Source organism: Mauremys mutica, chromosome 1 (assembly GCF_020497125.1).
Source record: "Mauremys mutica isolate MM-2020 ecotype Southern chromosome 1, ASM2049712v1, whole genome shotgun sequence".
In the NCBI taxonomy this organism is placed as follows: Eukaryota; Metazoa; Chordata; order Testudines; family Geoemydidae; genus Mauremys; species Mauremys mutica.
In genome coordinates this window covers 356591854-356616013 of record NC_059072.1, presented here as the reverse complement: position 1 = coordinate 356616013, position 24160 = coordinate 356591854, and the positions used below count along the sequence as shown (strand labels likewise).

General features: G+C 55.9%; 1 protein-coding gene across 1 annotated transcript in view; it reads left to right on the top strand.

The window, feature by feature from the left end:
• Window positions 1-23486, top strand: part of STARD10 (StAR related lipid transfer domain containing 10) — a 53383-nt gene extending 29897 nt beyond the window's left edge. Inside the window, exons 2-6 of the mRNA XM_045023048.1 lie at window positions 17253-17400; window positions 18121-18224; window positions 19580-19697; window positions 20662-20714; window positions 22149-23486. Coding sequence (XP_044878983.1) covers window positions 17253-17400; window positions 18121-18224; window positions 19580-19697; window positions 20662-20714; window positions 22149-22376 — 651 coding nt within the window. The 3' untranslated portion in view covers window positions 22377-23486. The remainder of the gene's footprint in view (window positions 1-17252; window positions 17401-18120; window positions 18225-19579; window positions 19698-20661; window positions 20715-22148) is intronic.
• Window positions 23487-24160: the final 674 nt, after the last annotated feature.

Genomic DNA, 24160 nt, shown 5'->3' with positions numbered 1-24160 from the left:
GCCGAGGCATCTCCCCCGCCGGAGCCTGGTCGGGGAGAGGCATGTGAGCAGCTGTGGGGAGCCCGCATGAAGTCACGGACCTTCAACCTGCCCTCGTGGGCTGCTCTCAGCCCCCCACCCCCACACTGCGGGTAGGTGTAGGGTCCGCCACGGCTCTCTGGCTGGGGGAGGGGAGGAGACCTGTGGAGCTGGAGGAGGGTACGCTGCAGCTCCCCACAGCTGCCCGCCCGGCTCTCCCCTAGGAGGATGGTGGCTCGGCGCTTCAGCCCAGGCATAGTAAGAGCCAGGCGGGCAGCTGTGCCTAGCTGCGGTGGACCTTCCCCAAGCAGCCCCCCACCCAGTGTTCCTGCCCCCCAGCCCCACTGCCCAGGGCAGGTGGAGGATCCTCCTGGGAAAATACAGATGTATGATAACCCTGTTGGTACAAAAGATACATACTGTGGCACATCCCTTAAATCAGAACTTTTTATAGGGAACCGGTGGTTAAGATTTTGGCAGCTCATCACTGGTGAGGGCCCCGTGACTGCTGAAGCAGGAGGACCTGACTTCCGTTCCCTCCGTGGCTGTGAAGCTCGCTGGGGGGGAGGGAGAGGTGCGCCGCCTCCTGGCGCACGTGCAGTTCTAGCCGACTGCAGATTTGTTCCAGTGCTGTACCTGTGTGAATACCACCAGCTTTCCCGTAGCAGCACCACGCTGTGAGCTGATATTTCTCCCATCGCCTGTTGCTCCGTCCCAGGTGCTGCTTTGCTTTCCAGATACCGACCTGGGGGCAGGTTATGGTGGCTGTTGGCTAGGCAGAGGAAAGACGTGACTCCTAGCGCTGTATCGCCTCTGCTCGCATGCGGCCCTTCTGTTCTAATCCTCTCGTGTGGGAGCTTTCGTTCCACATCCCGGCACAAAGCACATTGGTTTCTTGTCTTCTGCTGGGTTGTAAAATCACCTCGCTCCCGTGTTCCTTCGGTGCTCTGCCCCTTCAGTCTAACTGTGTTCCGGAGTGTCTCTTATCCTCCCGAGCATCTCTCGATGGTGGCGGTGTTTCTCTCCGCTTCGCTGTGCGGTTGTCAGTCCCATGCGGCCTGGGATTGTCTCAAGACACCGGCTATTCTTTTGCAGCAATCAAGTTGGGAAAGAACAGATGGCTCCACTGGCCTTCACGGGAAGAACATGTGTCTGTGACTCTCTATATTGACCCGAGCAAATCCCCCTTGCCTTAGCTCACCGATCTCATGAGTTCCGTGCCGCCTCGCACACGCTGACCCCTGCGCATCAAGCGGCACGGCGCTCTGGTTTCTGTATCACTGTCGCACCCCCATTTCAGTGGGTTTTTCCTGATCTGTATGAGTCTGAAGCCATCACCTGCGGGATCAAAGCGAGTGACCACGAAGGATTGCCCCAGGTTTATCAGAGAGTCAAAGCCCGACTGTAAGTAATAGCAGTGGTGGTAATCCTGGGGCAATTTTACAGCGCGCTTCTTCGCCCTCTCCCTGAGCATCAGCAGGGATCCGCTCTTCATAGCGGCTGGAAGGTGAAAGGTTTTGGCGTTCGTTGGCTGTACTAGGCGGACACACTTCATTAGGAGCGTCCTTTTTATTTCCAGCCATCTAATCTAATCTGTTTCTCTGGCCCTCCATTGCCATGGTAGCTGAGTGACTAGCTCCAGACATAGGCCTGTGTATGGCACAGGACGTCTATCCCAGAGAACTTCGTCTGTCTGCCCCTCCCTTCGTGGTGCGTGTTCAGGAGAGTTTAGTGAAACCAGTGAACAGGATTAATACAAACAAGAGCAGCACATTGTGATAACCAGACCAGTCCTACCAGGCACCCCAGTACTCACCTGTGTTTTATTCATAATAATTGTAATCTCTGGCTTTTACATAGAGCTTTTTTCATTAGCAGACCTCCTAAGGACTTTCCAAAGAGAGTCAGAAAGTCACCCCCCTTTTTTACAGATGGGGAACCGAGGGGCCATCACCTGGTAGGCCAGTGCCAGAGCCGTGAATGAACCTAGGTCTCCTGTGTCCCACTCTAGTGCTGTAGCCACTAGACAAGACTGCCTCTGGGTGCTGGTAATTACCCCAGCCCTCCCATGAGGAACCTCTGATGAGGGGTCCCTCTTCTGCAATCATCTGCTGCGCGGGTCCCAAGCCGTGCCTTACCACGGACGTAAAGCATTTAACTACTACGTGTCTCTGCCTCCCCACCCTGCACCGTCCTTGGGGGTAAAGCCAGGGCTTGGTTCACCCATTCTCCTTAGCGATGTCCTGGTCCTACACAGGAGCCCATCCGTCCTCTCATGGAGCAGGTGAGTTGTTGGGTGCTCCTAGTTCAGACCTGCGTGGCTCTCTTCATTCTTCGGAGAGCCTCTCCCCTGGCTGGCTGCCTGCAGCTGCTGGGGATCTCCTCAGGCCGGGTGACGCCACAACTTGACTGTGTCTACACAGGGCTTTTTCTGATCGTCCGCCGCTGCGGCGTCAATGTTGGGAGTAACCCGCCCCACCCAGTGCTGTCTCCCTGTGGTGGTGGCTGGTCCATAGAGCGAGCCATAGCGTTAGCTAACTGAGCTCTCTTAGCTCGAGTAGAGCCGCGTGTGCTCAGAACCCGGGGTCACAGGTTTGGTCCCGATTGGCCAGCCAGGGCGCAGCGTTACGGGAGCACTACCATAGCCAGGGTGCGGGTGTTCCTACCACCAGGCTCTGAGCAGGGTTCGGTGGTGGGGTAACGCTGGAGGCTGGGTTAGATGAGGCTGAAGGGTCTCGTGGCTGTAAGGGGGAGTGCTGCCCGGGGACGTGCCTGGGCAGTTCTGGCAAAGGCAGCCTTGCCGCCCGGCCTCCCTCGGGGACAAGCGCAGCGGCAAAGCAATCAGTGTTCCTGGAGCAGGTGGCTTCGCTCAGCACAGGCCCTCCGAGGAGCAGAGTCCCCCAGCGCACACCCACACGCCTGGAGCTCCGTGGCCTGGAAAACGTGCTGCGGAAATGGGCTGATCCTCTGACAGCCTGTTCTCGGGCACCGAGTCTGGAGAGTTTTGCTGCCGCGGTCAATGGCAGCGGGGTCAGGGCCTCAGAACAGAGAGGGGGGCGTCTGTGCAAGGGAAGGCGGGGCGCTCTGAGCTGGGAGTGAGTGGGTGGGGGGCTCAGAGGAGGAGGCCTGGCTGGGATTCTGCACTGAGGAATCTGTCGCGGTGTCTGATATTGGACACTGCTAATGCAATGGGGAGATGGGTGTTTCCTGAGGGCACCCTGTCCACCCCCACCCAGCTGCTTGAGTGGGAGTCACTGAAACAGACCCTATAATTAAAGCACCCTGCCTGTCCCTGTGACATCCTGTGTGACGTGAACTAACCCATGGTCCCGTGGTGTGAGGAGCTGGAAGGAGGGCAGGGCATTTCTGGATGCCAGTTGAAGGAGAGCGGCTTGGAGGTTGAATGGTCGGAACACAGGCCTGGGGGCCAGGGATTCCCGAGCTGATAGATTTTTTTTTTTAAGGCCAGAAGAGACCATTATGGTCGTCTAGTCTGACCTCCTGCATAGCACAGGCCAGAGAACTTTGCCACCATAATTCCTGCATCAAGCCCATGGCTTCCGGTGGAGCTAGAGCAGAGCTCTTAGACCACCTGTCTTTTTTAGTTAGTCTTTAAGGTGCCACAAGTACTCCTGTCTTTTTGTAAAGACTCCAGGTGATGGAGGATCCCCCTGTCCCTTCCTAAGTTGTTCCAATTGTTAATTTCCCTCCCCGTTAAATTCAGATGAGAAAACTGCATCTCTTGACTCGTGAGCTGATCGGATTTGTTTTGGGAGATGGTAGAATGGAGCCCCCCAAAGCCCTTTTTACAAAGCCCTTTTCAGAGTAGATCCGGTGAGAATAGCCTGTTGGTGGAGCTGTTCCTGCCAGCCCTCTGCTCGGTCTGTTAGCACAGGCTGCCTTTTAGGGGAGGTGTGTGTGTGTGTGTGTGTGTGTGTAGGTGTGTGTGTGTGAGAAATTCTAAAGGCAAATTTTTGAGCAAACGTAGCTGTTTTAATTCTTGTCTTTCTTGCCCCACTTTCTTCACTACAGAAAATGTCCCAGCTCCTGAAACGTCCCAGAAACCCCCCAAGATGTCACCAGGAGAGGAAATTGTATGAAACAAAATGCTGGGTGGGTTGGTTGGTTTGGGTGGGTTTGTTTTTTTGTGGGGTGGTATTTATCAATTTTTTTCCATCCAATCTTTTTTTTGCGCAGTTCCGAGTCAAGCTGGGAGGGTTTGGCCGGGGTGGGAACAGGGATATTAAGACACCCGCCTCCCCCCCACCTATCCGGCCAGGCCGAGTAATCACTCTAAAAGCTCTGCATGGGTCTGTTTCCATTCACCCAGGATGCTCTGAGGGGAGAGCAGTAAAGAGCAGTCAAATCCTGTGATTCAACCTCTGAAAACGGCTTCCCAGCATGATCCTGGAGCCTCGGACCGTGACTAGAGGAGCCAGATATTCCATTGCCGGGGGCTGGCGATTGGCAGATTGGGGGTAGCCAGAGTGCAGAGGTTTGTCTGATCAGCTGGTCTGGGAGATTCTTACCTGTAGCAGTATCGCCCTCTGCTGGTTGGAAGGAGTAGCACTAATGGGCCCCAGCAGTGATGACGTGTGAAATTTTTAAGCCACATAATGGCCTGTAAGGTGCTTTTCTGGTCTGATAAGTGACTCTAAAAATGGCCCCGTTCTGGCTCAGCATCCCCTGCTCCCTGGGGGTCTGGGGCTTCCGTCTGCTGACTCATCACTCCTGTTCGCAGTGCCGGCTCTGCAGGGCTGCGATTGGGATGACGAGCAGGAGTCTGTTGTGCCTCATGCAGCAGCAGCAGCAGAGCTGTGCTGGAAAGGTTTCCGTTGCTGCCGTTCATGTAGAAAGGCCCTAGAGATGGTTGAGGATTGGTGCTAGCGGTTAGAAAAATCACTTCTTTAGTTGGGGGAAAGGCGTGTGGGCCCTGGGGTTGCTGTGAGATGCAATGCCTGGTGCTGCCAACGCCCAGCACTCCAGATGCATGAGTTGGGGCCCCCCCAAAGTTGTGAGGGTGGCGTTAAAATCATGAGACTTTAAACCAAACCGAACATTTCTAAGCTTTTCTCTGCAGCCCCAGTGAGAGATTCTGGCCTACACCCCTGGCTTTGGGAGCTGGGGCTGGGGCAAAGCCACCAAATATCTCACAGCTCCAGGGACAATCGGGAGAATTGGCTACACCGAACAGAGCAGCTCCACGGGGCGTCCTTGTGGCCCCTTTCCTGGCTGTAAGTGCCCCGAGGGAGGAAGAGTCTGTGGCAAGGGGTGCTCGGAACTCTTCAGTGCCCACCACCCAGTCCCAGTGTGGGAGGCAGGACGTACACGGAGTCGGGCACTGGCTTGGGGTATGGGCGACGTGGGTTCGATTCCTGGCTCTGAAGAACCAGGGTTCAAAACCCACAATCCCGAACATCGGGATACAAGTGAGATCTGGTACCATGGGTTCTCCAGCAACAGCTAGGGCTACCCTGTCAGGAAGACTGGCTGTAGAGTGACCAGATGTCCTGATTTTATAGGGACAGTCCCGATTTTTTGGGCCTTTTTCTTATATAGGGTCCTATTGCCCCCCCACCCCCTGTCCCGACTTTTTACACCTGCTGTCTGGTCACCCTAACTGTCTGGGGGATGAGAAACGTCCTCTGGATCAGAGACAGACCAGCTCCTGCCCAGGGAGAGCGTGGACTGGCCGCAGCAGAGTCCGACCAAGGGTGCGCATGACACGGCAGGAGCCTGGGAAGCCGGTCCCAGCATCCGCAGAATAGCAAAGGAAACGGGAGGGGATGGAGGAGCTCTCCGGGAGAGTGGAAGACTGTGAGCGGTTGGGTTTGTAGAGACAGTCGGTTATGGGAACAAAGGGTGGAAACCAGGGTGGTCTTGCAACCTTCCCATCCAGCTACTGTGGCCTTTTCACCTCTGCCTCCTGCTGAGTCGATGACGGTAGACGTGGGCCATCGAAGGCTCACCCCCATGCCGCCGCCAGCACCATCTCCGCTTGTACTGCAGCGAGTCAGGGCACTTCATCTCTGCCAGCCTCGTTCGAACTCCAGGGCATCAGGGAAAAGTCACCTCTGGACTGGAACACATCCAGAGCCCTGCCTGAAGTCTCCCCGCTTGCAGGGGTCAGCCCCGTTGCATGTACCGGGGGTGCCCCTGCAAAATCCCATCTACCAGCCTTCATTGACTCCGGCGTAGCTGACCGCTTCATAGACTCTGTGGCCACCCAGATCCTGCAGGTTCCCCTGCGACACAAGGCCACTCCTCACTTTACATGGGCTACTGACAGTTCCCCTTTCTCTTCTTGTCCCAGTAACGGAGGACACGGCTCCCCTAGAGGCCATGATTCAGGAGCACGGAGAAATGTTACCATTTGGTGTGATCCATTCTCTGCTTTCCCCTGATCCTGATCCTGATCCTTGCTATTTCCTGGCTGACCCGACCCAACCCACTCCCAGAGCCTTCCAGGGACGTCACCTCTGAACTCCCCTCGGGTGACCAAGACTATGCCGATGTTTTTGAAAAAGAAGAATGCAGAACCACTACCTCCACGCTGGGACTCTGACCTGCCCAACAGAGCTGCAGCCTAGTGCAAAAATACCATTTGGACACATTCGTGCCATGTCAGAGCCCAAGCTGACAGCGCTCCCGAGAGAACTTCCAGAAGAACCTGTCCCGAGGGTTTATCTGCAAGTCAACCTCGCTGGCTGGCGCACCAGTCCTTTCCCTCGAGAAGAAAGATGGCGGTCTCCAACTCTGCGTTGATTACTGTGCATTGAACCAGATAGCCATCAGGAATTGTTCCCCTCTACCCCGGATTCCCGAGTTGCTGGATTGCGTGGGAGCAGGGGCGTGGGAACAATTTTGTATAGCGGGGGCGCTGAGAACCATTGAACCAAACAGTAAACCCTGGATATGATGGAAACCACTTCTAGCCAGGGGATGCGGCGGCCCCCGAGTTCCAGCACCTGTGCGTGAGAGCTGCCCAGGAGGTGTGCGGGTTACACCCGCTCCTGCACTTGTGCAAACATTCCATAGGAATGACCCCGAAAAGCCTGGTGCCCCCATCGCCCTGAGGGCACCCCTTGGGGAGAGGGTGATGTCAGGGACCGTGGGCTCTTAGGAGCTACCCGGTCCCAAGATGTTAACAGCTGCCAGATAGCAGCTGAACTCTAACTGAGGACTCCCGTCCTGGGATCTGATTAGTCCCCACCCTCTAGTTAACCCAAGTACAGGAACAGGAAGTTGTCCATGCAACTGGGTTCTCCCTGCTCAGGATCCTTTCCCTGGGACACCTGCTCCTGCTGATCCCCTGGTAAACTGCTTCCTGACACCTGACTCTCCGTTTTGCCCTCTGGCCTCCTGGTATCTGACCCAGGCTGACTCCTGCTCCGATCACAGGTCAGACGCCCAGGCCCTGTCATGACAGCCAATGCCAGGCTCTTCGCTCCAGGCTATGGGGGAAGGATGTTTTCTCTGCTCATTTTTAGATAGTGTAGTTTGTCTCCTGGCTAGCATACTCAAGATAATCAATGGCCAGGGCTACTGCTCAAGACTTGCTCAGATCTGCACTCTGGCTGGGCTCAGGAAGGAATTCTGCCCAGGACTCACTGCCCAATTAAGTGCATTATCAATTTTAGATCCTCCTCTGAACCATCTACCTTGGCCACTGTCCAAGCCAGGATCGGGCACTAGCTGGACAGTGCCCTGGTCCGTTGCAATGATGTCCGTGTTTTAGGTACATCATCACAATTTTAGTGGGTCCTTGTTTGCAAAACTTGTTAACAAATGATATTCTCTCCTTCCTCCCTTGCAACACCAGCCGCATATGGCACTCTACTTCCTGCCCTAACCTGTTGGGTGGTTACGTCCTGCTAAACAGCTGCCACGTTCCACTGCAGAGGTGGCTGCATTTGCGTGGAATGTGTAGAGTAATATAACGTACTCAGTATTTGTTTGCAAGCTGCTTTTGTAGCCCCTCTGCACTGAGAGGAAGGAATCTGTACGTCGCTGCGGTCTGCATGGCTTGCCCTGAATCTCTGCAAAGCCGGTTCTTGGAAGGAGAAACGAGGCTGTTTGAACAGCTCTACCCGAACAAAGCCAGGTCCCATGCGGAGAGCTGGCACCGGGCCTGGCCTCACCTGGAAACAAAGGCTCTCCATACAAAATGTCTGGAAACCTGACAAGGGCACTCGAGAACCTTCTCTTCAGAGCACAAGCTGGTAATGGGATATGGAGCCTCTTACCTATCGCTCGCCAGTTTCAATCCAGCTCCGGCCAGCTCTGCCTGCAAGCTGCCACTGTCTACTAACAGCTGTTTTGCAGCCCCTGTGTGAACCAGGTCGGTGGATTCTCTCAGCCCTGTTCCTAGGAGTCAGGGGGTGTCTAATAACAAAACCCTTGGCCACTACGTGAGCTCCTCGCTAGCGACAGCAGCAGCGGCGGCCAAGGTCCCGGAGACGGTCGTGCTGGAACAGGCTTGTGGACAGGGCAGGGGAAACTGGCTCTGCCACTGCCCAGGCCTGGCCCTGCACTGTGAAAAGAGGCCTCCCGTCTCAGAGATGACAGGCTGATTCTTTCCTACCCAGTTGATCTGTCCCATGCTGGGGTGTCTGAGCACCGTATCCCCTGCTCCAAAGTTGCCTGGGCTTTCCAGGCCATTCAGGCTGCCTTGCCGCCCTTGGGAAGAGATTGGTGTGACGGCAGTGGGCATTTCTCTGCTCTCCTGGGGAGTGAGCCCCTCTGCTGTGCCCCAGCAGGGCAGGAGCTGGGGCTTCCAGGGACCAGGTCTGGGATCTGAACTCTGCATTAGCAGCAGGTTAAATCTCCTGTCTAGGTTTGCAGATTACAAGCCACGACCACCAACAGACTGACAGTTGTGCAGCCACTGGGAACTTCCCAGCAAGAGCAGGGATTGAAATCAGACCCCCCTGCCACTTGAGTGAATGGAGAATCTCCATAACCAGTCATCTGCATAGGGTCTATGACACACCGTTCAAACTCCTTTCGGTGGGCAGCCATGTCTATATGCCCTTGCCAGTTTATTGCATTCTGTTAATGGGTTAGAAACTCCAGCACACCCCAAAAGAGCTTCCAGTGGGTTAAAACCTGCTCCTTTCTCTTGCTTTAGTCCAATCGCTAGCCTTGCCTGTTGCTGGATAAACCTTTCTGTCTGCGGCGCTGTTTTCTTTCAGTGGAGTGAGACGCACACCAGAGATCTGTGCTTCTCTGCTAACCCAGCGTGTCGTGCCAGACAACTACAGCTACAGTCTCTGCCTATGCCAGCTGCCCTCTCTAGTTTGCCGTTGGTACAGGAATCCGGTATCCCAGGCAGAGACCGGGCTGATGTCCCCCACGGCAGGCAGGGGATAATGTTGGATCCGTTTTCCTTTTAACCCTTTCTTTGCCCATGTGATCTAGGACGATACTCGGGGCTGTGATGCCTTTGAGGCTGTCACTTGCTTTCTATCTGCCCTGCATCCGGCTGTGTGTTAGTCTATAAAGGGTGAAAAGCAAACAAAAGCGACCCCATAGAGCCATCCTGCCGGGGGGGGGGGCTCTTCAGAAGGTCGACCATGGAAGAAGGTCTGACGGGGTGATCGGTGCGTGGTGGCCCAGGAGATCTGAGTGAGACTGCCCCAGGCTCTCGCTCCCTGGACCAGCAAAGCCTGCGATGGGTGCAGAGTTAGTGGTATGCTCAACCTTAGTGGTATGCTCAGTGCTCAACAGTGACCCTCTGGCCAGTTTGAACAGTATCGGCCGGCACCCCAAAGGAGGTGGGTTAGGGAGGTGTTAGTGGAGAAACCCAGGGACCTAGACTAGCCCTGGTGTTCTTCACCTAGGGGTCACCCTCTGTGGGGTAACTCACTGTATCGAGGCAGTGGGATGGGAGGACGTAATGGCAAATATTCAGACTGAAACCTATGTAGACAAAGATCTCACAGTGCTTTGCAAACCCTTGCCATAAGGATCACTGAAATGCAGCTGTTTCTGGGGTGGAACGCAGCAGCTGTTCAGCAACACCACACTACGTTTTAGAGTCGGAAACTGATCTCTCGAGTGCTGTAGCCCTCAGTGCATTCCAAATACCGAGAATGCCGGGTCTACATCTCAAGGGGCTTGCAGTCTAACTTGGGTGAGGGGGTGAACGTAGCGTGCCTAATTGAAATGATGGGGGAATTTAGGCAGGGGATGTAATTGTCAGATCTGGAACTGAGCCAGGGCCCTGGGGTTAACATCTGGCAAAAGGTGCCAGGGGAGCATTGTCACCGGTGGCCCTAATCTCCATTTTCCATCTCATCCAAACGCTAGCCGCCCCAGTAAAAATAAACGCGGCTCTCTCTGGCATACTTAATAGTCATAGTTTGTGGTGTTAATAACAGGAACGAAGCTCTCTGTGTTTGTGTCTGTTTAGTGGAAGCTGCAGTGGAGATGGAGACAGCTGACTCGCTCAGATCAAAGCTGGTCGTCTTCAGGAAAGATCAAATAGCGGAATGGAAATCGCTGGAAATGTATTCCGGGGAGCTGGGCTCCTTAATTAGCGGGAGCCCGGGAGGAGGACAGCAGGCGCTCGCATCAAAGCAGCTCTCCAAAGAAGGGCCTGGTTTGGTGCGGCTCTGCAGGACTCCGCAGCCTGACTGCTTATGAAATCAGTGTGAAGTTCTTTTCCTGAAAGTGCCACCTGACACCGGGAGGTGGGAGGGGGCATGAGCACTGGGGGCGCGGGGTGAAGATGGAGCCTGGGGGCACAGTGCTGAGCTGGAAGAGGTGGCTACTTTTGGGACAGGACACTCAGGCTGGGGATCCACAGCCAAAATCTAGGCCAATAACAAGCCACTGAGCCACTGTGGACTCCGTAGGATGTGGCTTCATCTTCCCCTCTAACCTGCCCCCAAGTCTTTGCTATTACTGGTCTCCCCGGGGACTCGGGGTCCCATTTCCCAGCTGCTCTTGCCGTGAAGAACTCTTCCCTGTGCATGGAGCCAAATCTTTGCCTGCCTCATCTCCAGCTGGTGGCTTCTTAGCTTGCCTGTCTAATATCTTGCTCTGCGGTGGGGAGTAGGACTTGGCACGGCGGGGCAGCGACACGCTGTGTGGAATATGGGAGATACTTTATGATATTGTTGATACCGATATTGTAAAAGTGCACTGAATCATGCCAGATCTAGCGGGTCAGCAATCAGCGGGGAAGTTAGAATTCCCTAACTAGGGTCATCTTGTTGATATGTTTTGTATCACCTTTTGTATTGTGGGCTATAGATATATAGGGTACGGTATCTCTGCGTTTCTAAATGTGTGCTGTGTTGGGGTGACACCCCGTATCGACTGGCATCAGCACTGCCTGGGCTGTTCGATGGCCCATCAGCTGTACAATAAACCCATTGAGAGACCAGGGACTGCACCATGAGTCAGCAGGACGTGCAGAGGCCTGGCTATGGATGGAGCTCTAAGGCTTTTCCGTGCCAGGCTCTGTGGGGCTTGTGTGTGGGACACAGGAAGTACCAGCCACATGGCAAAAGGAATATAAAGGGCAGCTGCATCTTCTCCATTTTCTCTTCGTTCCTGCTTCTGGTGTGACTTCGCTACAGCCGAAGCTCTGAACAAAGGACTGAATGCCCCATCCAAGCTGTGGGTGTGATCCAGAGGGACTTTTAAGCCAGCAAACGCACCAATACTGCTAAGAACCTGAGAGAGAGACTCTGAAGTCTCTGTGTGTATGTGTAGAGCCCTGCGTGGATACACAAATGTGTATCCAAATCCGACGCGCTATCCGCAAAAATCATCTACTGATCTCCACATCCATGGATGCGGGTCTCCCCAGATTTGCAGGGCTCTACGTTGGGGGCTTGGCTGAGGTGCCGAGGCATCTCCCCCGCCGGAGCCTGGTCGGGGAGAGGCATGTGAGCAGCTGTGGGGAGCCCGCATAAAGTCACGGACCTTCAACCTGCCCTCGTGGGCTGCTCTCAGCCCCCCACCCCCACACTGCGGGTAGGTGTAGGGTCCGCCACGGCTCTCTGGCTGGGGGAGAGGAGGAGACCTGTGGAGCTGGAGGAGGGTACGCTGCAGCTCCCCACAGCTGCCCGCCCGGCTCTCCCCTAGGAGGATGGTGGCTCGGAGCTTCAGCCCAGGGATAGTAAGAGCCAGGCGGGCAGCTGTGCCTAGCTGCGGTGGACCTTCCCCAAGCAGCCCCCCACCCAGTGTTCCTGCCCCCCAGTCCCACTGCCCAGGGCAGGTGGAGGATCCTCCTGGGAAAATACAGATGTATGATAACCCTGTTGGTACAAAAGATACATACTGTGGCACATCCCTTAAATCAGAACTTTTTATAGGGAACCGGTGGTTAAGATTTTGGCAGCTCATCACTGGTGAGGGCCCCGTGACTGCTGAAGCAGGAGGACCTGACTTCCGTTCCCTCCGTGGCTGTGAAGCTCGCTGGGGGGGAGGGAGAGGTGCGCCGCCTCCTGGCGCACGTGCAGTTCTAGCCGACTGCAGATTTGTTCCAGTGCTGTACCTGTGTGAATACCACCAGCTTTCCCGTAGCAGCACCACGCTGTGAGCTGATATTTCTCCCATCGCCTGTTGCTCCGTCCCAGGTGCTGCTTTGCTTTCCAGATACCGACCTGGGGGCAGGTTATGGTGGCTGTTGGCTAGGCAGAGGAAAGACGTGACTCCTAGCGCTGTATCGCCTCTGCTCGCATGCGGCCCTTCTGTTCTAATCCTCTCGTGTGGGAGCTTTCGTTCCACATCCCGGCACAAAGCACATTGGTTTCTTGTCTTCTGCTGGGTTGTAAAATCACCTCGCTCCCGTGTTCCTTCGGTGCTCTGCCCCTTCAGTCTAACTGTGTTCCGGAGTGTCTCTTATCCTCCCGAGCATCTCTCGATGGTGGCGGTGTTTCTCTCCGCTTCGCTGTGCGGTTGTCAGTCCCATGCGGCCTGGGATTGTCTCAAGACACCGGCTATTCTTTTGCAGCAATCAAGTTGGGAAAGAACAGACGGCTCCACTGGCCTTCACGGGAAGAACATGTGTCTGTGACTCTCTCTATTGACCCGAGCAAATCCCCCTTGCCTTAGCTCACCGATCTCATGAGTTCCGTGCCGCCTCGCACACGCTGACCCCTGCGCATCAAGCGGCACGGCGCTCTGGTTTCTGTATCACTGTCGCGCCCCCATTTCAGTGGGTTTCTCCTGATCTGTATGAGTCTGAAGCCATCACCTGCGGGATCAAAGCGAGTGACCACGAAGGATTGCCCCAGGTTTATCAGAGAGTCAAAGCCCGACTGTAAGTAACAGCAGTGGTGGTAATCCTGGGGCAATTTTACAGCACGCTTCTTCGCCCTCTCCCTGAGCATCAGCAGGGATCCGCTCTTCATAGCGGCTGGAAGGTGAAAGGTTTTGGCGTTCGTTGGCTGTACTAGGCGGACACACTTCATTAGGAGCGTCCTTTTTATTTCCAGCCATCTAATCTAATCTGTTTCTCTGGCCCTCCATTGCCATGGTAGCTGAGTGACTAGCTCCAGACATAGGCCTGTGTATGGCACAGGACGTCTATCCCAGAGAACTTCGTCTGTCTGCCCCTCCCTTCGTGGTGCGTGTTCAGGAGAGTTTAGTGAAACCAGTGAACAGGATTAATACAAACAAGAGCAGCACATTGTGATAACCAGACCAGTCCTACCAGGCACCCCAGTACTCACCTGTGTTTTATTCATAATAATTGTAATCTCTGGCTTTTACATAGAGCTTTTTTCATTAGCAGACCTCCTAAGGACTTTCCAAAGAGAGTCAGAAAGTCACCCCCCTTTTTTACAGATGGGGAACCGAGGGGCCATCACCTGGTAGGCCAGTGCCAGAGCCGTGAATGAACCTAGGTCTCCTGTGTCCCACTCTAGTGCTGTAGCCACTAGACAAGACTGCCTCTGGGTGCTGGTAATTACCCCAGCCCTCCCATGAGGAACCTCTGATGAGGGGTCCCTCTTCTGCAATCATCTGCTGCGCGGGTCCCAAGCCGTGCCTTACCACGGACGTAAAGCATTTAACTACTACGTGTCTCTGCCTCCCCACCCTGCACCGTCCTTGGGGGTAAAGCCAGGGCTTGGTTCACCCATTCTCCTTAGCGATGTCCTGGTCCTACACAGGAGCCCATCCGTCCTCTCATGGAGCAGGTGAGTTGTTGGGTGCTCCTAGTTCAGACCTGCGTGGCTCTCTTCATTCTTCGGAGAGCCTCTCCCCTGGCTGGCTGCCTGCAGCTGCTGGGGATCTCCTCAGGCCGGGTGACGCCACAACTTGACTGTGTCTACACAGGGCTTTTTCTGATCGTCCGCCGCTGCGGCGTCAATGTTGGGAGTAACCCGCCCCACCCAGTGCTGTCTCCCTGTGGTGGTGGCTGGTCCATAGAGCGAGCCATAGCGTTAGCTAACTGAGCTCTCTTAGCTCGAGTAGAGCCGCGTGTGCTCAGAACCCGGGGTCACAGGTTTGGTCCCGATTGGCCAGCCAGGGCGCAGCGTTACGGGAGCACTACCATAGCCAGGGTGCGGGTGTTCCTACCACCAGGCTCTGAGCAGGGTTCGGTGGTGGGGTAACGCTGGAGGCTGGGTTAGATGAGGCTGAAGGGTCTCGTGGCTGTAAGGGGGAGTGCTGCCCGGGGACGTGCCTGGGCAGTTCTGGCAAAGGCAGCCTTGCCGCCCGGCCTCCCTCGGGGACAAGCGCAGCGGCAAAGCAATCAGTGTTCCTGGAGCAGGTGGCTTCGCTCAGCACAGGCCCTCCGAGGAGCAGAGTCCCCCAGCGCACACCCACACGCCTGGAGCTCCGTGGCCTGGAAAACGTGCTGCGGAAATGGGCTGATCCTCTGACAGCCTGTTCTCGGGCACCGAGTCTGGAGAGTTTTGCTGCCGCGGTCAATGGCAGCGGGGTCAGGGCCTCAGAACAGAGAGGGGGGCGTCTGTGCAAGGGAAGGCGGGGCGCTCTGAGCTGGGAGTGAGTGGGTGGGGGGCTCAGAGGAGGAGGCCTGGCTGGGATCTGCACTGAGGAATCTGTTGCGGTGTCTGATATTGGACACTGCTAATGCAATGGGGAGATGGGTGTTTCCTGAGGGCACCCTGTCCACCCCCACCCAGCTGCTTGAGTGGGAGTCACTGAAACAGACCCTATAATTAAAGCACCCTGCCTGTCCCTGTGACATCCTGTGTGACGTGGACTAACCCATGTCCCGTGGTGTGAGGAGCTGGAAGGAGGGCAGGGCATTTCTGGATGCCAGTTGAAGGAGAGCGGCTTGGAGGTTGAGTGGTCGGAACACAGGCCTGGGGGCCAGGGATTCCCGAGCTGATAGATTTTTTTTTTTTTTTTTAAGGCCAGAAGAGACCATTATGGTCGTCTAGTCTGACCTCCTGCATAGCACAGGCCAGAGAACTTTGCCACCATAATTCCTGCATCAAGCCCATGGCTTCCGGTGGAGCTAGAGCAGAGGTCTTAGACCACCTGTCTTTTTTAGTTAGTCTTTAAGGTGCCACAAGTACTCCTGTCTTTTTGTAAAGACTCCAGGTGATGGAGGATCCCCCTGTCCCTTCCTAAATTGTTCCAATTGTTAATTTCCCTCCCCGTTAAATTCAGATGAGAAATAAGGCACAAACTTTTATCTAGCTTCAGCTGCCAGCCATTGGCTCTCACTGGCTCTTTCTGGTAGATCAAAGAGCCCACTGCTATCAAGTCTCCTCCCCTAGTAGGTACGTAGACTCCATGATCATGACCTCTGATCCTTCTGTCGAATGAGTAATTCGAGCTGCTTGACTCTCTCAATACCAGGCAGATGGATTTTCCTGACCTCAAACCGTTCTCGTCGCTCTTCTCCGAAGCCTTTCTGATTTTTCCACCTCCTTTTTGAAACGCAGACCCCAGAACCGTACCCAGCACTCCAGGAATGCTAATGCCGTATGCAGAGGTGACACCCTCGCCCTGCTCCGACTTGCTGTTCCTCTGCTTATACGCCCCAGGGCTGTGTTCGCCCTCTTACGACATGGCTGCGCTGCAGCTGGGCCTGAGCCTCTCAGCCCGGGCCAGCAGACTTGAGCTATGCTGAGAATTGGCACGCTCTGTCAGCTCTTAAATCAAAGACTCCAGCTGTATGTTATCGTGTGCCGTTGGTGTCCACGTTGAAGCCCACTTTAATACCCTCTGATCGAAGCTGCTACATCACTGGCCTGTGGGGATGGGGGGGAGGGCATCCTTTGGGAAGTAGTGCTGCTCCATAGCCAGCTGTCAATCTTCAAACCTCTTTAATCTCATCCTATCGGACCCTGATTTATGGCGAGACTCGGGACGAGACAGCTCCTGGTTCCTTTGCCAGAGACTTGCTGCATCTGACGGCAGTTGAATAGGGCCTGAGGGAGGCAGTGTAATACAGACTTCGTGACACAAGAGGGAGCTAGAGGCAGCAAAAAAACCCACAGTTGGCTTGAACCCAGTTATTCGTTTGTGCAGTGCCTGAAACCAGGAGGCCCTGGTCGGTGCCTGCAAGAGACATAATGATTCTGCTGCTGGCTGGATTGACTGAATCTTGCAGTGCTGGGGGTGGGGATTTAAATTGGTAAAACCCCTGGAAAGGGGGGCTGGGCTTCAAGGGGGCTAATCGACATGGGACATCTGCGGGGGAGACTGGTCTAAATAACCACTTACCTTGAGGTAGCCCGCTTGGCGGTGCAGTGTTCTCGATTCAAAACGTTGGTTAAGCCAGTGACCTACCTTCGCAACGGTTGTGCCTTCCAGCCCCCTGTCTACCTGTGTAGAGCCCGTTGGGTGAGATGCATGTGCCTCTCCGAAAGCTTCTGGAAGGAGTAACGGGGGGTTAGATCAGCTCTTCTCATGCCGTTTATCTGCCGTGCATATACGACACCCATTGCCACCGTACTGGAGCACTTCACAATCTTCAGTGCATGGGGCAGAGCACTGTACAGATGGGGAAACTGAGGCACGCAGCGTCTAAGTGGCTTGCCCCTGGTCACAGAGGCAGAGCAAGGGGGGGACATAGGAGACCTGGGTTCGAGTCCTCGTTTAATGCCTAACCCCTGGGTTGACCTTCCTCTCTGATCTGCAAATATTTTCCTGCCTTCGCAGGTCTGTGCCCCGAACAGCTTGCGGTCTATGGGCCAGGCCAAGCCGGTCCTGTAGGATTCCAGGCGCCAGCCTGGAGCGGGGCAGTGGCCCTTCTTGCATGTGTCAGGTTCTCACCCGGTCTGTCTCTGCAGTGCAGGATGGAGTGCAAGGACATCGCCGCGGAGACGCTCTATGACGTGCTGCACGACATCGAGTACCGGAAAAAGTGGGACACGAACGTCATCGAGACCTTCGACATTGGGAAGCTGACGGTCAACTCGGACGTGGGCTACTACGCCTGTGAGGAGCTGGGGGGAGCAGGGCTGAGTCCCAGGGGAATAGAGCCCCCTCCCCCCCCGCAATCTGTGCAGCGGCTGCTGTAGAGGATGGGGCTGGTTAGCGGGGCGCTCTGGAGGGGCTTGAAGTGGGCGCTAGCACTGGAGCACCAGGCTGGGCACGGGGTTCGGACAGCGTCGGGTCAGTCACCTCTCCAGTGCGCCTGATCCGCTGCATTTAGCGTGAACAGAGCCCACAGCAAGGAGGGAGCGGGGCCAGGGTCACTGAAGGGGCAGCATTGTCCTCTGCTGAAAGGCTGGGGGTGGGGGCAAGGGATCTCAGACAATGCGGGGGGGGGAGGTAAGTGGTGTGGGGATGTGGGACCCGAGCATCCTGAGGAGAAGCCCAGCATAAATGCTTTGGTAAAGAGAAGGTCTGGGGAATGTATTAGGGTGGGGGCGATGGGAGGGGGCAGGGAGTGGATACTAGTATGGGGCTGATGGGGGATCTGGGCCTGTCTGGGGATGGATACTAGCATGGGGCTGACGATGTGATCTGGGAATGGATACTAGCGTGGGGCTGATGGGGAGGGGGCTCTGGGACTGTTTACTGATACAGAGGACACCCCGCTCTCTCCCCTCGCTCCTGGGGAGTTGGGAGGGGGAAGTCTCTTTTTTTTTTTATTCCAACTCAAGAGCCAAATCCCCTCAAGAGCCAAATCTTCTTCCCCACCTCCCTTCCCAGGGAAGTGCCCCAAGCCCCTGAAGAACAGAGACGTCATCACCCTGCGCTCCTGGCTGCCCATGGGGGCCGATTATATCATCATGAACTACTCGGTCAAACACCCCGTGAGTGCCCTGCCCGCCAGGGGGCGGGATGGACGGAGCTGGGGGGTCGGAAGGGATCAGCTGTGAGCTCTGACCGTAACTTGCCTGCAGCACTGGCTCAGTAGGACACAGGAGGCCACAACTCCACATGTGCCCCAGAACCACAGGCTGAAACCCTGGCAGGGCGACTCTGCACAGACATTAAAGATCCCATAAGACCAGGGGTTGCCCCCAGTGCCCTGTCCCCTCCTTGCTGTGGTGCAGCAGGCCGAGCGCTGCCGGGGCCTTAGCACACTAGAGATGGCTGCATGTGGGGGTGAAAGGAATCCCAGAAACATCAGCTGTCCCAGCAACGCTGTGGTCACCCAGGACTCTCTCAGCCAAGAAATCTTACTCACTAGGGTCACGTGGAACCTCACAGCAGGGCTAGAGCTCGGGGCCTCCTGCACCAAAGGATGGATCAAGCGACAGGGGAAAAGGGAGAATCTCCGTTAGCTCCTATATATATATATATGGCCTCTGACCCACATCTGGGCGCTCTTACCCTGTCCAGTAGAGGGCAGTATTGCACAGGCATGCACACACCGCATCAGTTCACCTCACTATTAGTATAACAATAATGCAGGTGTAAGCCGTGGTGCTTGCACTACCCACAGTGCCTTGCGGTGCACCATTGTTCCGTAGATAACCCCGTGCCCCACCACAGAGCCTTTAAGTCGTGCAGTAGGCTTTGATCTCTGCGTGTCTGGATTTAATGGTCTGCTCTCGGCTTACTGCCCTTTGTGATCTTACCGTAGATCATAAAGCCAGCATATAATCTGCCCCCCTTGATCCTAGCTGCTCTGGAGAGGCCAGGCCGGTGCAGCTGTGGGTCAGAACGGAGGCCCCGTGGCTCAGCTGTCCAGCAGCGCTACCTCCTCCTCACTAGCCAACGCTCCGAGTTCTACATGGAGTCAAGCCGCAAAACTGGAATTTGTCTCTGGGGTACCCGAAAGTTGGGAGTTCTGGGCTTTTGCTCCAGCCCATGCTATAAAGACACAGGGTCTAATCCTGCACCCTCTGATTTCAGTGGCAGAGCTCCCGTCCTCTTCCACTACACCCAGGGCCACCTGCTAGGCCTGGAGTGTTTGGGTTCTAGTTGAGCTAAAGCCCCTCAGAGTATGGGCACCACATGGTGAATGAACACCCCAGAGTGGAGCTGACCCCACCGGGAGGCGGCTCCCCCTAGCTCTGGGGGTGGGGGGCTGGGTGTGGGCTGCTGACCAATGGACCCTCTGACTAACCAGCTGAGAGTGCGTTATCCAGTCCCGTCCCTTGTCCTCCCCAGACCAAGTCGCAATCAGCCTGTTTCTGTTCCCCCTCCCCCCTCTCTGCAGAAATACCCTCCAAGGAAAGACCTGGTGAGAGCAGTGTCCATCCAGACGGGCTACTTGATCCAGGGGAGAGGAGTCAGGAGCTGCTCCATCACCTACCTGGCCCAGGTTGACCCCAAAGGTAACTGTGCGGCCTGGGGTCTTCCCGGCTCCGAGGGGCTGAGAGGCTGTTTCTCTAGGGACGCTATCAGAGCCCTTTCCCCACCGCTTTCCATTGCTCGCGGGTGCAAAGAGCTGTAACCACATCACCTCGTCCATGAGCTCCCCATTCCTTTCAGGATCCCTGTCTGTCACTAACCCCCTCTCCTTAGCAATCTCGCCTCTTTGGGAGGAGAGGCCTTTGTTCGTGGGAAGCTGTGGAATAAACCGCGTCGCTGAGGCCCTGCTGTAGCACCCTCCAGTGGAGCCCTTGCGCGGCGCCATCTTTCCAAGGAAAAAATTGATTTTGTGCAGCATCAGGGAAACGCCGTGGGTGGGAGATCCCAGGGCCCTGTCAGGTGCAGACTGCGGTTCTGCTTAGAGCGAGGGGCTCACTTTACAGCGGTGCTCAGGGAGATAGGCAGACCCCGGCCCCCCGCCCCTCTCCTGCATGCTCTGGAATGCTCACTCCGTCTCGGACTTACTCTGCCATCTACGACCTCTTCGTCTCCTGACTTCCGCCACCTCCCCACATGCTTCCTCCACTGCTGCTTGCTCTCAAGGTGGTCTTGACCTGTGCCATCCCTCAAGCAGACTTTCCTCTGAATGACCCCTCCCAGAATGGCTTTCTTCAGACCCCAATAGCGCTGAGGGCTGGAAGCAGCTCACTGCCACTACCTTGAAGGTCTAACCCACTGGTGAGTGTGTTACAGGTCCCCCTCTGTGCTGATCCACAGAGGAAATGAGTCTTCTACAGCCCCAGCTACAGAGCTTCAGTTCGTTAGCTCAAGCGGTAGCAGCTCATGCTTCTAGCTTCGGAGGTTCGTGGTTCGAACCCCGGTGTGTTGGCCAAACTGGCGGTCGTCTCCAAGGCATTTGGGGATGCGCTGTGCGGACTAGCTGCGGTCCCAGGTCTCTGCCTCATTCTTCTTGTCTCTGTTTTGTAGGTTCTTTGCCCAAGTGGGTGGTGAACAAATCATCTCAGTTTCTGGCTCCAAAGGTGAGTGTCCCACTCTGGCCTGGCTATCGATTCTAGCCCATGCTCACGTCTCTCGCTGTAGGCAGCAGGCGCTTTCCTGGGATACCCTGAGCTTCTGGCTCTGGATTGTAGCTGTTACGTCCGCAGACCTAGCAAACGTGGCCGGCTGTAAGACGCTCCCAGGTCTTCACTATCACAGGGTCGCTTTTGGTTTGCCATCAGCCCAGCACTTAATGCATTAGCTCAGGTGGTGCGGCTGTTCGGGAATCTGTCACCTCCAGCCTCCGCCTGGAACATTGTCAGAGAGTGATGGATGGTGGCAAATGGAGATACCTGCTGCTGACGCCACAGTTTCATTAGAGCCCCAGTGATTTCTGCCTCTTGGCTGACTGGCTTTGCGGTAGCCGCCATCCATCATTTCTCCAAAGAGCAGATGAAGAGGCGACTCCATCATAGTCTATAAGTAGCAGCCCAGGGAGAAGATGCCAGGTGTCAGGGTGCCTTTATCCCAGCAGACCAAGGCACGATGAGATCCAGAGGCTGGCAGTTGAGATTAGAAAAAATCCCAGATGGAAATTGGAGATCTCTAAGCGTGAGGGTCACGGACCACTGGAACTGCTGCTCTGGGGCAGTGGTGAGGTCATCGTGTGGCGGTGGGGTGGGGCGGCTTTCTAAAAGAGGGTCTCGTTCAACCACAGGTTCTTGGTAAGGGCAGTTCTGGTGACATGGGTGGGGTAGAAGACAGATTGCAGGGGGTTAAAGGAACTGGATCAGCCAGAGAGACCCCCGGGACAGGGCTGCCTGCAGAGTCCGGTTCTGCTTCTCCCTGAATTAGGATGAGACCCCACTGCCCAGTTCACATAGGTCACCCGATGGGCTTCAGTCCCTGCCCACTTGGGCTGGGGAGGAGTCGCTGACGTGCCAGCGACAGGCTGCAAATCCCTTGAGTTGTACTGGTGCATTCGGCGTTGCTCACGGGCCTCCGGAGGCAGGCGTGACCCTCCTGTGGTCTGTCGTGGACTGCGTCGGGCTCGCTGCTCAGAGCGGTGCCTCGCAGATGGGCTCGAGGCGACAGGGTCGATTCAGTCAGCCCCGCTGCCCCTCCTAAGCCAGGGTTGAGGCCCACGCTGGCTGCAGAAAGCATCCAGGTGGGCAGATGCAGCCGTGATGTAGCCTTCTTGACCCCGCGCTGGTCCCTAGTTGTTTCTTAGCCTTGGCTCTGACCAGAGGCCACTCTAGACAATCCGCAGCCCTGGGCAAAGCTTGAGCGCACTCCCCATAGGCCTAGGCCGGCAGATTGGACCCGGAAGACCCTCCATCACAATGGAGGGGCAGCCACCCCACACTTGAGTAGCACCCAGTGGCCCAATCTGCCGCCCTAGGTGCAGATGCCTCATTCGGTGATGGCTCGAGCGGCTCTGACCTGTCTCCTGCCTTCTCCGCCCGCTCCCTCAGGCCATGAAGAAGATGTACAAAGCCTGCCTGAAGTACCCTGACTGGAAGCAGAAGCACAACCCTCACTTCAAGCCCTGGCTGTTCCCCGAGCAGAGCACCCTCCCCACCGTGGCACTCTCGGAGCTCTCCATCCAGCACGCCGACTCGCTGGAGAACATCGACGAGAGCAGCCTGTCCGAGACCAAAGACGACAGGGGCGAGGGCAGCGACGAGGACAGCGTCAACTGAGCCGCCCTCGCTCCCCCCGCTCCTCCCAGCCCCTCACCCCTCCGCACCCGCCCAACCGGGTTTATTTTGTCTGTGTATCCAGTGCAGGTCGTGTAACACGCTCCCCCACCCCATCGCTCCCCACCCTGGCTAACAGGGCTGCTGTTAGGGCATTTCTCAAGCAGGCCAGGGGTGGGAGAGGGACTGTCCCGCCCTTGATGCCAGAAATCTGGATTTCCCCAAGGCTGAGCCCTGCTAGTACTTTAGGCCTGGACCCTGAAAGGTATAACTCCCACTGGGACTTAGGTTTCGAATACCTTTCAGGGTCAGGGTTCAGTGGGAACACCAGCGCTCTAGCACCGAGCAGGATGGATGCCCCGTAGCTTGAGGGGAAGCTTGTCTCTGTCCTGGCTGAGGAGAGCAGGGTGTGGGGGGAATCCGCGGCACTGCAGAAGTCACCATGGGCCGAGCGATGTTCAAAATCAATCTCACGGGGGCCTTCTGGGAGCGTGAGCCACCTTCCCTGGTCTGCCCGGCACTGTAGGCTGGGCGCTGCCTTCTCAGAGGGCAGGGGCCCTTCAACGGGTGCCAGCGCCGTCAGCGTTCAGGGAGAGTCACTCCCTGCAGGGAGCGGGGAATGGAGCCTGTGGTGGGAGAGGGTGTCAGGCATGGTTCCCCCAAGGGAGGAGGGCTTGGGAAACACCTACCCTTTGGTGAGCGAGATGACTGAAGCGGGACTGGCTCTCCTGGAAAGCCGCATGCTCCCCATGTTGTTAAATGGCTGTCGTCTCTGTTTTCTTTGTTCTCCTGTAACGGTTAGAACTGCCTTTTTCTGATGGGGACCAGTTTACGGACCCATCTCCCTAGGGGTGTCCCCAGCTGCTTTGGGACTCTCTGGAGAGAGTGGGACCCCTAGGGGCCCTGGGCTCTCCTGTGAGAGGGGACCCAGAGGTCTTGACGTCTGAATATTTTCTCTGCGCTAGAATTAGAGGCCTTGGATCTGGATTTTGAAGCCGGTTCCTTGAAAGCACTCCCTGAAAACCCCATGTTCTGTTTCATGGGGGGGAAAAGGAGATTTTGTACCTTGTACTGAAGCAGTTTATTTAGGAATAAAATGAATAAATCAGGCAAGCAGGATGGCTCGGCGTTTTCCTTACCGCTTGGTCGCCACCCGTCGGGCCCCCTGTGTCATCAGACCCGCTGTTCTCCAACCGACCTGGCAACTAGCCCCAGGTAGAGGTGACGGTGGATAGGGATGTGCTCAGATTATTGTCCAGCTGGGTCAAGGAGCTCATGGAAGGGGAGTCTCTAGCTGCCTGCCGCTGCTTGGCTTTGCCCTGCTCTCCGGTGAGAGCACGGAGCTAATCCAGACGGAGGTCTGCTGGGCCCCCGTTCCCTGCCTCCTCTTCCACTGCAAACACCTTCACCTGCACTGGAGCTTTGGCTGTTCCCGATCTCAGCTTTGTAGTCACAGCTGACGCCCCAGCTGTGCATCAGACCAAGCATAAATGAATAGGAGGCAGCAGACACTGGCTGGTCAACATCGGTGAGTAATTAGACACCTGGGGGATGGCATTATTCTTTGGGAGATAGGAGTTAGGGAGCTAAAGCCAAGTCTCTCTCTGGTCAACTGGGACAGATGCCCAGGAAGGGGAGAAGCTGTGATCTAATCTAGCCAGTCCTAGAGTGCAGCTAACTCTGCTATGTTGTTTGAAGCAAAGATTTTTTTTTTCCAGTGCACTGAAGTATTCCTGTCCATTGACCTGATCAACCGCTGTACCTGTCCAGCTCCGACAGCGCAGGCC